Genomic DNA, 15032 nt, shown 5'->3' on the forward strand with positions numbered 1-15032 from the left:
AGAGACATATCCAAAATTTCTCCAAAAATGAATAAAATGCTTTTTGTCCATTATAAAGCATATAAATTAGCCTCTTATGAAGGTTTAAGATGAAGCATTGATATTAAAAAATTATGGAGAAATAATGTCACACAATGCGGTACAGTACCTAAATGTGTAATAATTAACTCTATTTCTATACTCTCATGTTTTCTTGTATGGGGAGGGGACGTTTTGGCAATGTTCCTTCCAACTCTATACTCTGTGCTCTTGTATGTTTTCTTGAATGGGGATGGGACGACACGAAAACAACCGTCCACCACGTTCTGGCAATGTTCCAACTCTCATTGTTGCATGCATCACAAAAACTACTAAACTTCTAACGAACGCTTACATTACAGTGTGAAATATCCAATAAAATACCACTAACCTATTTAAAGACACTCAATTTCAAAAATAACGTATATAACCGAAATATTTTGAGCAGTAATACTTACATAATGATGAGATCTTATCTGTGTTCGGTAGAGGCAGTAAATCAATGATACAGGCCTATCCGCTTCTTACTCCAGAAAACGATGTCAGCTAGGTCTATCAGCAAATATAAAGATCAGGATCTCGTAATTATGAGAAAAGATCTTGTAGCCTAATTACGAGAAAATCTCATAATTACGAGATCAGGATCTCGTAATTACGAGATCAGTATCATAGTATATATACTTGCATAGCTATACTACCTTGTCTGTGGAATACTTGTGCCATCTACAAAGGAACCGCAGTTGTGCCCCGGAAGTGTACTGTATCATAGTGCTGATGTATTATGTCAGGCTTGAAGTTGAAATAAAGCAAGCCAGCTATACGTTACCGACAGACCTCCTTATTTCAAGTAATTAAGTGTATAATCATCCAGTATATTACAATCAGGATCTCGTAATTATGAAAAAAGTTAAAGGACCGCACCAGTGTTACTACATGTCAGTGGCCATCAACATCGGCCACATAGTTTACATAAACCTCAACCATTTTTCCCAAAATTGCCTTATTTTTGAGATATCGTGTTTGTTTACATTTTGTCCAGACACGTCATTCACTGCCATTCATGCTGAAACGGTGTGGGAAAACACTCTACAAGACTTGAAAGTTGCTAGGTATAGGTAATTCACCCTTTTGAAAATCACTATGCCGTTTATTTTATCTAAAATGACTGTATTACTCTAATACAAGCCATTCAAATTTGCGCATAATATCGGTCAGCAATGGATTCTGTAACTGCCCCTCAACCGTTGTGTGTTTACATGAATAATACATATCCTCCTACTCAACATTATACTCTGGTCTCTTATACTGCTAAATTAGCAAACCCAATTTTGTTTTTGTTTGCTCTTTTGGAAGGAAAGGGCCATGTGGTGCGATGGAAGTATAATGTACAGTACATGGATAAATCTGAGAAAATATTATAAATATTAGGGATGTATCTCATAACCTCTATCTAACGTTACATGGGAAGAGAGAGAGAGAGAGAGAGAGAGAGAGAGAGGGGTGGGGGGCACCAGTTACACACACCAACAAACTTTGAGCCACTGCGCTGCAAGTTCTATGCGTCAGCCATTATGTTTCTTCAAATCGATTCAAATCATTGTGGATGGCCACTAGATAAAAATGCCCATTCTGTTTGCAACATAGGACTTTGATTTCACTAACTAGTCGTTTCATTTACTACACATTACCGAAAAGTGATCGCTATATTATGTAGTTGCCCCCACTGAGTCAGCGCACAGCAGGCAGCGGGCTGAGACCTGACCATTCCCGGCTATCACTTAGGGAAACTCTCGCATCGAGGAGGAGGTGCGGGAGCTAGCGAGACACAAACCTGGTGTGGCAGCTGGATTTCTTTCAAACCCCCGCAACCTATACATCAAAATGAAGCTTAGATCCACTTTTTAGCTGTATGTGTTAATTTCCTCCATTAAAAAAAAAACCCAGTCGAAATATTGAAAAAACCGACGTTTTACCTTGTATTTTAGTCAATATTCAGCCATTTAAGATGTAACATGATATATGTATCAGTCATAGGTCTTGGCTATAATGAACAGTGTTCATAAAACTTAGTTTGGTTAAAAATAAAAAAGAGAGAGAGATGAAAAGTACAGCATGAGGATGTGTAAATATATTTCATGATTAATTATATGCCAATATTAAATCAATTTGATGCTTTGAAGGCACAACAATTGCATTGCCAATGAATATTAGGTTAAAAAATACAACATTTGCCTGATTTAACGTGACTTCCTGTATAAACCACGCCCACTTCCTGTCTTCTATCCAAACACAGGTACAGATAATTTGTTGGTTGAACAGATACAGATACAGATACAGATAATGATGTCTCTGCACACCCCTAGTAAATATGGACTAGTAATATTGAGTTATACATCATGCTGAAGTTAAAGTAAAAAAGTGTGTGCAGCTGAATAGCAATTACACAGAAATAAAAGTGAGGAATCAGTGTGAAGAAAAAGAGGCAGGGTTGTAATTTATTTACTTCCTCTGCTTCCCTAAAGAAATGTCTGATACCTCTTTATTTAACCCAAAATCACAGAACCTGCCATAATAAATACAGGAATATTCTTGCATACAAGCTTATTTTACACAACCCTTTCACCCAGACCGCAGATACAATCAATTGTCCTGCAAACCATTTCATTCATTTCATGGAAATTATGAGATTGATGATGGTTATAGGTGCTATAAGTACTAAATGGAATTATTGATAACATATAAGTGAGCTAAATAAAATAAACGTCAGCTGAACTTTGTTTCTTTTAGAGATGCTACACTGGGCCATTTTCGTGATGTCCTTGTTATTGGAGCCCTACCTATGTGATTCTAAATGTGGTAAGCAAATGTCCAAAGTATTCTAATGCAGAGCTTTCAGTGTCTTTAGTGACTAATGTTTACTTAAATGTTGACTATTTTATAGGAATTAAAACTTTAGAAGCTATGAAACTGTTTGCCATTTTCTTGAAACAGGACACAACTGAATCATTCCAAGATTTTAATTTCTAGTATATAGTGGTTACTTTGTATATAGGCTAAAGGGAAAACACAGCAAGGCATATTACAGGTACACTGAGAAAAACCACTAAAATGTGAAAAACAAGACAAAACAAAAAATGGAAAAAGTAGTAACAAAATACACAGTGCAATATTTCTCAGTATTTCTAAATAAGTAATTTATTCTCATAACAAATTCAATAACACTTTCCCTTCCCCTGCTTCGGAGTGCACTTTCACGCATCTCTCTCCCCTTACCTATCAATTGCACAAAGAACACACATCTTTGGTGATATAAGTGAGCAGGAAACACACACAAATCGATTGCACTTCACACAGTTGTCTTTAACCTTATTCTGACTGCATTTGTTGACCTGACGCTGTGTTTTCACAGTTTATTCAGTCTTACAGTGAACATTGTCTAAGGTGTTATCTCTGCAGATTTATAAACCTATCATTTATATTTCTACAATGGCCCCACCCTAAAATATTCAACTCCATTGTAGTATTGAAATGAATGAATTGTGAGTGATTGTATGGGTGAAATTAGTTTGATAGCGCTTGATAGAACAATTTGTATCAAAGCATCTGTCATGCAGTTGCTGAATAGTGTGCTGGAGGTGAGAGCAACACATATGCACCTGGGTACCAAATCCTGCTGCTTATTGACTGCCAGGAGTTTGGAAAAAAAGGGGAAAAATGCCTGTATGTCCATTTTTTCAAAAAAAATTAAACACTTATTTTAATGTAGAATGTTTAGAAACAGTTGTGGAAGGAAAAGGGTAGTGCATTTACAGTGTTGGAAACATTTAAATAGTCTAAATTCCTTAATGCTGTACTTTGCAGAGATGATTGCAATTTGGCTGTTTAATTATTTGATCATGCATTTTTTCTTCTGTTCTTTTTTTCTCCTGTATATTGTCAACAATGCAGAAGGAGACAAGATCCAATATGTCGCCCGGTGCTGCAAAGAGCTCAAAGAAAAATATAAAGTTCATGACGGTATGCAACTATTTTCAACCTGAATCCAGCAGGAACAATTGCGTCAGAAAGTCTTTTCCTAATAACAATGGACGTGAAATGGCATTTTTTCAGATGGGCTGTATTACCTCACTACCAAAAATGGCATTCGGTACGAGGCATTCTGTGACATGACCACGGCGGGTGGGGGCTGGACACTGGTGGCCAGCGTCCATGAGAATAACATGTATGGGAAGTGCACTCTGGGGGATCGCTGGTCCAGCCAGCAGGGCGACAACCCCAATCTGCCGGAGGGGGACGGAACCTGGAGCAACAAGGTTACCTTTGGGTCTCCTGAGGCTGCCACCTCTGATGACTACAAGGTGAACCACTCAGTGCTGCCCCTCAGACCCGACACCTCCCACAGAACTCATCATCTCACAGTACTGACCTCTCTTACAGCACTGACCATCTAACAGCAATAACCAAATCACAGCACTGGCCATCTCACAGCACTGACCTCTCTCACAGCACTAACCATCTCACAGAACTAACTCATAACTCACAGCACTGACCATCTCACAGAACTAAACAACTCACTGCACCGATCATCTCACAGTACTGACCTCTCTCACGGAACTAACCAACTCACAGCACTGGCCATCTCACAGAACTAACCAACTCACAGCACTGACCATCTCACAGCACAAACCATCTCACAGAACTAACTCATAACTCACAGCACTGACCATCTCACATAACTAACCAACTCACAGCACTGACCATCTCACAGAACTAACCAACTCACAGCACTGACCTTCTCACAGAACTAACTAACTCATAGCACTGGCCATCTCACAAAACTAACTAACTCACAGCACTGACCAAATCACAGCACTGACCATCTCACAAAACTAACCAACTCACAGCACTGACCATCTCACAGAACTAACTCATAACTCATAGCACTGGCCATCTCACAGAACTAACCAACTCACAGCACTGACCATCTCACAGCACAAACCATCTCACAGAACTAACTCATAACTCACAGCACTGACCATCTCACAGAACTAACCAACTCACAGCACTGACCATCTCACAGAACTAACCAACTCACAGCACTGACCTTCTCACAGAACTAACTAACTCATAGCACTGGCCATCTCACAAAACTAACTAACTCACAGCACTGATCAAATCACAGCACTGACCATCTCACAAAACTAACTCATAACTCACAGCACTGACCATCTCACAAAACTAACCAACTCACAGCACAGACCTTCTCACAGAACTAACTAACTCATAGCATTGACCATCGCACAGTACTGACCTCTCTTACAGCACTGACCTTTTCACAGCACTAACCAACTCACAGAACTGACCTCTCTCATAGCACTGACCATCTCACAGCACTAATCAACTCATAGAACTGACCACCTCACAGAACTAACCAACTCACAGTACTGACCAACTCACAGCACTGACTATCTCACAGAACTGACCACCTCACAGCACTGGCCATCTCATAGAACTAACTAACTTGCAGCACTGACCATCTCACAGTACTGACCCGTTGCACAGAACTAACCATCTCACAATACTGACCCCTCTCACAGACCTAACCATCTCATAGTACTCACCCCACTCACAAAACTGACCCCTCTCACAGACCTAACCATCTCACAATACAGACCCCTCTCAAAGTACTTACACATCTCACAATGATGACCCATCACACGGAACTTACCCTGTCACGGAACTGACCTCTCTCACAGAACTAACCATCTCACAGTACTGCCCATCTCACAGAACTGACCCCTCTCACAAAACTGACCACTCTGACAGAACTAACCATCTCACAGTACTGACCCCTCTGACAGCATTGACACCTCTCCCAGTACCTACATGTCTCAGTACGGACAACTCTGACAGAACTGACACCTCTCACAGTAGTTGCCCATATCAGAGTTCTGACCCATTGCACCAAACTGATCTCTCTCACAGTAATGACCACCGCCACCCATCCCCCACAGAACTGGCCGTTCCACATTTCTGCAGTACTGACCACAGACAGAACTGGCCCTTCCTCCTGTCTCGGGTTCATAAAGACAACCTGTCCAAAAGTACAGTGTACAGTTGAAAAGAAAAGAGATCCTTATATAAAAGAAGGGCAAAGACCAACATGAAGAAATGGGAGAAGAGAAAGGAAGTTCTTATCTCAGTTGTATTGCATGCTGGAATTATAAAGATACATATGTTGGTATTCACATCATTATGGTACATTTTTGTGTGGAGACTTCCCATCCCATTAGTCTCCCGTGTAGTTTTTCATCAAAGCTAGTTATCAACACTGGCTTTTGTCTTTGTGTGGGTTCCGTGTTCTAGAACCCCGGGTATTATGACATCACAGCGGAAGACGTGTCCGTATGGCATGTTCGGAACAATGCAGAAATGGAGAAATGGGTCGCCAAGTCCATCTTGCGCTACCACACAGCGACCAGATTCCTGACTTTACAGGGAGGAAACCTCTACCAGCTGTTCAAGGTATTGCATTTGACACAGTGCATTTATTTATTTATTCATATATTTGGTCAGGCATTCTTGCTTAAAACCATGAACAGCTGACTGTCTAACAGCTGAAAGTACAACCTGCAAAATAAACTTTATTACATAAAATAGTTATTTGTGTAATAAAGAAACTGTGTTTGTGTGTTGCAGAGCAGTCAAAATGGGTTTTGCTGATGCTGTTTTTCTTTATGTGTTTCAGCGCTACCCTGTGAGATTCAATTTGGGCACATGCAACACTGACAAAGGCCCAACTGTTCCTATAGTGTATGATTTTGGGAATGGAGAAACTACTGCAAATCTGTATGGGCCACACTCAAGGGGTATGAAAGCATTAGAAACAGCACAGCCTGGTGTGTGTATTAGAAACCGCACAGACTGGCCGCTAATGTAATGTAATGTGTGTAGTACAACCCATACTGATATGCTTATGGAGACAACACAGACAGAGATGTTATCATTCTCTTCTCATTTTTGTTACAGGGGAGTTTACTGCAGGTTTTATCACTTTCCGAGTCTTCAACTATGAGAGGGCAGCTATGGCCATCTGTTCTGGAGTCAGTCCCAGGGGATGCAACACAGAACATGTAAGACTGCTTATAGCATGTTGTGCTTCATAAGACATACATATGACTGCTTATAGCATGGCGTGCTTCATAAGACATACATATGACTGCTTATAGTATGGTGTGCTTTATAAGACATACATATGACTGCTTATAGCATGGTGTGCTTCATAAGACATACATATGACGGCTTATAGCATGGTGTGCTTCATAAGACATACATATGACGGCTTATAGCATGGTGTACTTTATATCACATACTTACATAAGTATGAGTATATAATAATGGCTAGGCATGATTACTCTGAGTTAGAACTAAGGAATAACTGGCATGTTCATCACTGTGTACAGTTCATTTAAACAGAGAGCTATTTCTCCATGTGCTCCCCACTACATTAAATTAGGAAATATTTGAATTACAAAGTAAGGTAGAATTTCTTAATTAATAGTAGAGATTTGCTTGAAAACAAAATATCCACAGGCCTCATTTAAAGGAAAACTAAAAACAAATCAAAACTATGAATGAAATGCCTGCACATGAACACGTATGCTCATGCATACTCACTCTGCCTTCTTTTCATTTTTGAAAACATGGCCCTGATTTAATTAGCATTCACAGGCAAATATATCACCACACATGAAAGCATCTTTATTATATAATATTTTTATTTACTAAACTTATAACCTTCCAAGTGCTCAGAGCAAAGGAGCCTCCCTTTGCAGTGTGTAGGGAACAAATGAGTTATCATGGCCTTCAGCTCAGTGTCAGCCACAGTTCTGTGGCATTTTCACCTGCATTAGCGTCACCTGCATTAGCTTCGACAGTTTCAGCTTCACCTGCATTAGCTTCACCTACATTAGCTTCACCTGTATCAGTTTCACCTGCATCAGCTTCAGCTGGTTTCAGCTTCATAGTTGTCTCAGCTTCAGCTCTGTTTTGGCTGCTACCTACCTCTCTTTCAGCCCAATTTTCTTCTGTTGTATTGCAGTACTGTGTGGGGGGAGGAGGCCATTTCCCTCAACAACCACCACATCAGTGTGGGGATTTTGCTGCGTTTGACGCGGAAGGCTATGGAACCCTCAGAGGATGGAGTGCCTCTCTGGATATCACTGAGTCTGCCATGCTGCTGTTTTACCGCTGAAGAGACACCATTTCTCTCCATCACTCTTCATCGTTATTATTACATTGCAGCAAATCTCTTTCTACTATCTTTGCTTAATTACAGATCAAAAGGGGTTCTCTATGTTATTTAGGCTTTTACGGAGAAAGCAGGATACTACTTCACCTTTTAACTGTTTTAGCAGGTTTAAGTGATGTGTAATCCATTTTGTTCTGTTTTTTATTTTTTCATATTTCAGAATATAAAATTGGTGTTGGGCAGTACAATTGTAAAAACTGAATAAATATATGAAATTATGCAGCATTTACGTTTTCACATTTTCCTTTCAATGTAAGTTCATGGGTGATAAAAACTGATACTGAATTTTCCATAATGGAAATGTGAAGCAGCTTTGCTTAAACCAGAAATGTCCATTCATAATAAACAAATGGCCTCCTTTCAGTGGAAAATACTTTCTTTTCACCCCCTAAACACAATTTCACATGTGAATTTAATCCCTTTACAGTGAATAATTAACATAAAGGGGATTTATTTAAAACGTGTGAAAGCTTCTCAGAGGGTAAGGTTGGGAGGGTAAGAATTTGGCATCGCACCTGTGACGGTTCGGGTGCTGGGACCCAGGCGCAGAGTGGGAAAAAAACACGAAACTCAAAAAGGGGAAAATTAACAAAGACTTTACTAACGGGTAAACAAACAGGGAACAAACAAGGCCACAAAGGGCAAAACCACAAACTCAAAAAATAACTAAAAGCAGAAAACAAGAGGGACTCACAATTACAGGCAGGGCAGAACACGGTCAGGGCAGAGCACAGGCAGGCAGAGCACAAAGGAAGGTCAAACAAAACAGTCAGGAACAAAATACAGGCAGGTACATATAAGTCGTGAAACAAACACAAGCAGGGCAGAACACGGGAAGGCAGAGCACAAAGGAAGGTCAAACAAAACAGTCAGGAACAAAATACAGGCAGGTACATATAAGTCATGAAACAAACACAAGGCAGAACAAACGCAGGCAGGTAAATACAGTTTGCAACAGGATAGGAAACAAACACATCAGGAACAAAACACAAACGGGTAAAAAACGCAGGCAGGTACAATGGGTCTGAAAATTCATAGGCAACAAACACAAGGAAGAACAAACGCAAGGAACCAGCACCCGAGTCAAGGGAACAGAGAACTTAAATAGACAAGGGGTAACAAGACACAGGTGAACTCAAAAAACAATCAAACCAGAAGGAGGGGATAACAAGACACAGGTGAGAACAATGATAGAATAACGAGACAGACAATAATACAATTAACAGGGGGGGAGCAGGACACAAAACAGAAGTGCCGCCATCTGGCGGCCCAACAGGGGAAACACAGACAGGAAAACAGGACCATGACAGTACCCCCCCCCCAAGGGACGGCTCCTGACGTCCCAGGAGGCCGACCCGGGGAGGGAGTCAACAGAGGGTGGGAGCTAGAGACAGGACAAGACTCAGGGCTGGACTGGACAGGACAGGAACAAGACGAGAACAAGACTCGGGGCTGGACTGGGCAGGACAGGAACAAAACAAGAACAAGACTCGGGGCTGGAGGGGAACTCGGGGCTGGACGGGAACTCGGGGCTGGACGGGAACTCGGGGCTGGACGGGAACTCGGGGCTGGAAACAGGACTGGACAGGAACAGGACTGGACACAGGACTCAGGGCAGAACCAGGACTGGACAGGAACAGGACGGGACTCGGGACTGGACTAGGACGGGGGAACAGGACTTGGGACTGGACTCGGACTTGGGGAACAGGAGGACGGGGGAAAACAGAACAGGAAAACTTGGGACAAAACTCAGGAACTAGGAAACAGGAGACACAGGGCTGGGCAGGACCCGGGCGACGAAGACACAGGGCTGGACAGGACCTGGGCGACACGGGGAGACTCAGGGCTGGGCAGGACCCGGGCGACACGGGGAGACTCAGGGCTGGGCAGGACCCGGGCGAAACTCAGGGCCCGCACTCGGGCGACACGGGGGAAACTCAGGGCCCGCACTCGGGCGACTCGGGGAAACTCAGGGCCCGCACATCGGGCGACTCGGGGGAAACTCAGGGCCCGCACATCGGGCGACTCGGGGGAAACTCAGGGCCCGCACATCGGGCGACACGGGGAAATTCAGGGCCCGCACATCGGGCGACACGGGGAAATTCAGGGCCCGCACATCGGGCGACACGGGGAAACTCAGGGCCCGCACATCGGGCGACACGGGGAAACTCAGGGCCCGCACATCGGGCGACTCGGGGAAACTTAGGAAACCAGGGGGACTAGGACAGGGGCAAGGCAGACATACAGGACTGGACTGGGGCGAGGTGGACAACACTGGACTGGGTAGGGTAAGACTGAGAGGGAAAGACTGACAGACACTGGCACAATAGGGAGACCTACAAAGACAGACACAGGGACAAGCAGGCGGGGAGGCACACGGCGACACCGATGGACACACAAAGGGACAGGCAGACAGGGAAGGCGAGGGGGGAACCCAACAACTGACATAGGGACTGACACACAGGCAAACAAGACAAAACACACGCGGACTGGCACACAGACAGACAGGCAGACAGGCGGGCAAACACGTTGGCCGATGGGCTGACGGCCTGGGGGCAGACAAACAGGCCAACAAACTGGCTGACACACATACGGGTAGACTAACAGACAAACAGGCGGGCAGACAATTAGACAGGGGGCCGGGAACACACGGACACACGGTTGGGAGGACAGACACCAAAGGGAGAATGGACACCAGGGGGAGCGACGAGACCGGGGAGGGACGACCACTGGGGGAGCAGACGGGGAGGCGACGCACTGGGGAGGACGGACGACACTGGGGAGGAGCCGGGAACGACCACTGGGGGAGCGACGAAACCAGGGGAAGCACGAACGCCAGGGGAAGCACGAACGCCAGAGGGCAAGGTGTGGACACTAGGGGGAGCGAGAACACTAGGGAAAGAACGGACACTGGGGGGCGCGAGAACACTAGGGGGAGCACGAACGCCAGGGGGCAAGGTGTGGACACTAGGGAGAGCAAGAACACTAGGGGAAGAACGGACACTGGGGGCGCGAGAACACTAGGGGAGCACGAACGCTAGGGGGAGAACGAACGCCAGGGGGAGCGCGAACGCCAGGGGGAGCACGAACGCCAGGGGGAGCACGAACGCTAGGGGGCAAGGCAGGCGGCTTAGCCTGCGGGGCGGCCAGAGCAGTCTGAGGCGGCCCCTGCGGGACAACAGATGGGACCGTTGTCCTCTCCGGGGCTCGGGACGGCTCTGGAGGCCTCTCCGAAGCTCTGGACGGCTCCGGAGGCCCCCCGGGACTCGAGGCGGCTGCGGAGGCTCCCCTGGGGCTTGAGGCGGCTCCGGAGGCCCCCCGGGCTCGAGGCACAAGTACAGCCCGAAACTTGGGTGTAGCAGGCGGCTTCCGCGGAAGGGTCAGAGCAGGCGAGGCCTCCGGGGCTGGAGGCGGCTCTGGGGGCCTCTCCGGGGCTGGAGGCGGCTCTGGGGGCCTCTCCGGGGCTGGAGGCGGCTCTGGGGGCCTCCCGGGGCTCGAGGCGGCTCTGGGGGCCTCTCCGGGCTCGAGGCGGCTCTGGGGGCCTCTCCGGGCTCGAGGCGGCTCTGGGGGCCTCTCCGGGGCTCGAGGCGGCTCTGGGGGCCTCTCCGGGGCTCGAGGCGGCTCTGGGGGCCTCTCTGGGGCTCGAGGCGGATCTGGGAGCCTCTCCGGGGCTCGAGGCGGATCTGGGAGCCTCTCCGGGGCTCGAGGCGGATCTGGGAGCCTCTCCGGGGCTCGAGGCGGATCTGGGAGCCTCTCCGGGGCTCCAGGTGGCTCTGGGGGCCTCTCCGGGGCTCGAGGCGGCTCTGGGAGCCTCTCCGGGGCTCGAGGCGGCTCTGGGAGCCTCTCCGGGGCTCGAGGCGGATCTGGGAGCCTCTCCGGGGCTCCAGGTGGCTCTGGGGGCCCCTCCGGGACTTGGGGCAGAGCAGGCCGTGAAGGCCGCTTCGGGACTTGGGGCAGAGCAGGCCGTGAAGGCCGCTCCAGGACTTGAGGCAGAGCAGGCCGTGAAGGCCCCTCCGGCACTCGGGGCAGAGCAGGCCGTGAAGGTCCCTCCGGCACTCGGGGCAGAGCAGGCCGTGAAGGTCCCTCCGGCACTCGGGGCAGAGCAGGCCGTGAAGGTCCCTCCGGCACTCGGGGCAGAGCAGGCCGTGAAGGTCCCTCCGGCACTCGGGGCAGAGCAGGCCGTGAAGGTCCCTCCGGCACTCGGGGCAGAGCAGGCCGTGAAGGCCCCTCCGGGACTTGGGGTGGAGCAGGCGACAGGAACACGGACCACAGCTGTAGGGAACCCGGCTGGGCAGCCGGACGGGACCGGCGGGACCCCCGCGGGCCGGACCCCGGAAAAATGGCAAGCCGAGATCCCTCAAAAGGGTCAGGATCCGCCTGCTGAGCAGCTGGAGGTCTGGCCGACCGGGAGGCAGCCCGACCACGGCGCCTCCGCGACCGCCCGCCCCGGGCACTGGGAGGCTCAAGCTCCCACCACCCCGATGGCATGTTAAACTAAACAAAAAAAAAAAAAAAAAAAAAAACTCTGCTGGGTCCCACACTGGCTGGTTCCTTCTGTGACGGTTCGGGTGCTGGGACCCAGGCGCAGAGTGGGAAAAAAACACGAAACTCAAAAAGGGGAAAATTAACAAAGACTTTACTAACGGGTAAACAAACAGGGAACAAACAAGGCCACAAAGGGCAAAACCACAAACTCAAAAAATAACTAAAAGCAGAAAACAAGAGGGACTCACAATTACAGGCAGGGCAGAACACGGTCAGGGCAGAGCACAGGCAGGCAGAGCACAAAGGAAGGTCAAACAAAACAGTCAGGAACAAAATACAGGCAGGTACATATAAGTCGTGAAACAAACACAAGCAGGGCAGAACACGGGAAGGCAGAGCACAAAGGAAGGTCAAACAAAACAGTCAGGAACAAAATACAGGCAGGTACATATAAGTCATGAAACAAACACAAGGCAGAACAAACGCAGGCAGGTAAATACAGTTTGCAACAGGATAGGAAACAAACACATCAGGAACAAAACACAAACGGGTAAAAAACGCAGGCAGGTACAATGGGTCTGAAAATTCATAGGCAACAAACACAAGGAAGAACAAACGCAAGGAACCAGCACCCGAGTCAAGGGAACAGAGAACTTAAATAGACAAGGGGTAACAAGACACAGGTGAACTCAAAAAACAATCAAACCAGAAGGAGGGGATAACAAGACACAGGTGAGAACAATGATAGAATAACGAGACAGACAATAATGCAATTAACACGGGGGGAGCAGGACACAAAACAGAAGTGCCGCCATCTGGCGGCCCAACAGGGGAAACACAGACAGGAAAACAGGACCATGACAGCACCAAACAGTGGCGGCTGATGAGCTGAAAACTGAGGAGGCAGAAAATTTCCCCACTGATTTTTGGTCTCAATTTCCTTCATTAACCATACAGTGATTAAGTCATAAAATACTCAATACCATCAGATATAGCCAGCTCTCCTCAATTAGGTTAGTTTAGCAATAAGATAGCTTTTTACTTGTGTTGCAAAAATGTGCACATTTCAATGAACATTTTTTTAAATGATGCATTCATGTACTCTGTTTTCTGCACTTGAATAATATTCATGGCAAGCATGAGCAATATGGCAATTTTGTGTTTTAAATTATATTAAAGTACAGGTTTTGTTAGATATAGCCTTTATTTATGGCAGGTTGTGCTGAAATCTAACAAGGTAGTTAACAGAGTGGTATATGTTTTCATTAAGTGTACTTAGTGAATAAAACATATTTTATATTAATCTCAAGAACTTAGCATGGCAAGGGCATCTCCTCTCCTGGCTGAAGTGGATTTATATAGAAATACGGCAATGATGTCCTCCTCGATATGTATTACTGTTTGAAATATTTCAAATACATACACTGAACAAAAATACAAATGCAACACTTATCAATTTCAAAGATTTTATTGAGTTTAAACGTAAATCAGTTAACTGAAATAAATTCATTAATCTATTGATTTCATGTGATTGGGGATACAGATATGCATTTTTTGATTCCCCAAAAAATAAGATACCATGAAATGAACAGAATACCGATCAGTATCTTATGTGACCAACACTTGCCTCATGCAGCGCATCTCCTTCACATTGAATTAATAAAATTGTTGATTGTAGCCTGTGGAATATTGTCCAACTCCTCTCCAATAGCTGTACGAAGTTGTTGGATATTGGTGGGAACTGGAATACGCTGTTGTATGTGCCGGTCCAGAGCATCCCAAACATGCTCAACAGGTGAGGTGAGTATGCAGGCCTTGGAAGAACTGGGACATTTTCAGCTATGAGGAATTGTGTACCAATCCTTGCAACATGGGGCCGTGCATTGTCATGCTGAAACATGAGGTGATGGCGGTGGATGAATGGCACAGCAATGGGCCTCAGGATCTCTCGATAGATGAAGATCACGATATCTCTGTGCATTCAAATTGCCATGGATAAAATGCACTTGAGTTCTCTGCCCATAGGATATGCCTGCCCTTACCAACACCCCACTAACACCATGGGCCACCCTGTTCACAACGTTGACATCAGCAAACCGCTCACATTACAGGCATTTATCCAGAGCGACGTACACAACTTTTACATAGAATCCATTTATACAGCTGGATATATACTGAAGCAATACAGGTTAAGTATCTTATTCAACGGTACAACAGC

At 46.1% G+C, this 15032-nt stretch overlaps 1 protein-coding gene across 1 annotated transcript in view; it reads left to right on the forward strand.

Annotated features, from left to right (window-relative positions):
- Positions 1-8552, forward strand: part of LOC135239016 (intelectin-like) — a 43011-nt gene extending 34459 nt beyond the window's left edge. Inside the window, exons 2-8 of the mRNA XM_064307328.1 lie at positions 2806-2874; positions 3967-4035; positions 4129-4376; positions 6385-6543; positions 6767-6887; positions 7048-7151; positions 8120-8552. Of these exons, the coding sequence (XP_064163398.1) occupies positions 2806-2874; positions 3967-4035; positions 4129-4376; positions 6385-6543; positions 6767-6887; positions 7048-7151; positions 8120-8272 (923 nt within the window). The 3' untranslated portion in view covers positions 8273-8552. The remainder of the gene's footprint in view (positions 1-2805; positions 2875-3966; positions 4036-4128; positions 4377-6384; positions 6544-6766; positions 6888-7047; positions 7152-8119) is intronic.
- Positions 8553-15032: the final 6480 nt, after the last annotated feature.

Source organism: Anguilla rostrata, chromosome 14 (genome assembly GCF_018555375.3).
Source record: "Anguilla rostrata isolate EN2019 chromosome 14, ASM1855537v3, whole genome shotgun sequence".
Lineage (NCBI taxonomy): Eukaryota > Metazoa > Chordata > Actinopteri > Anguilliformes > Anguillidae > Anguilla > Anguilla rostrata.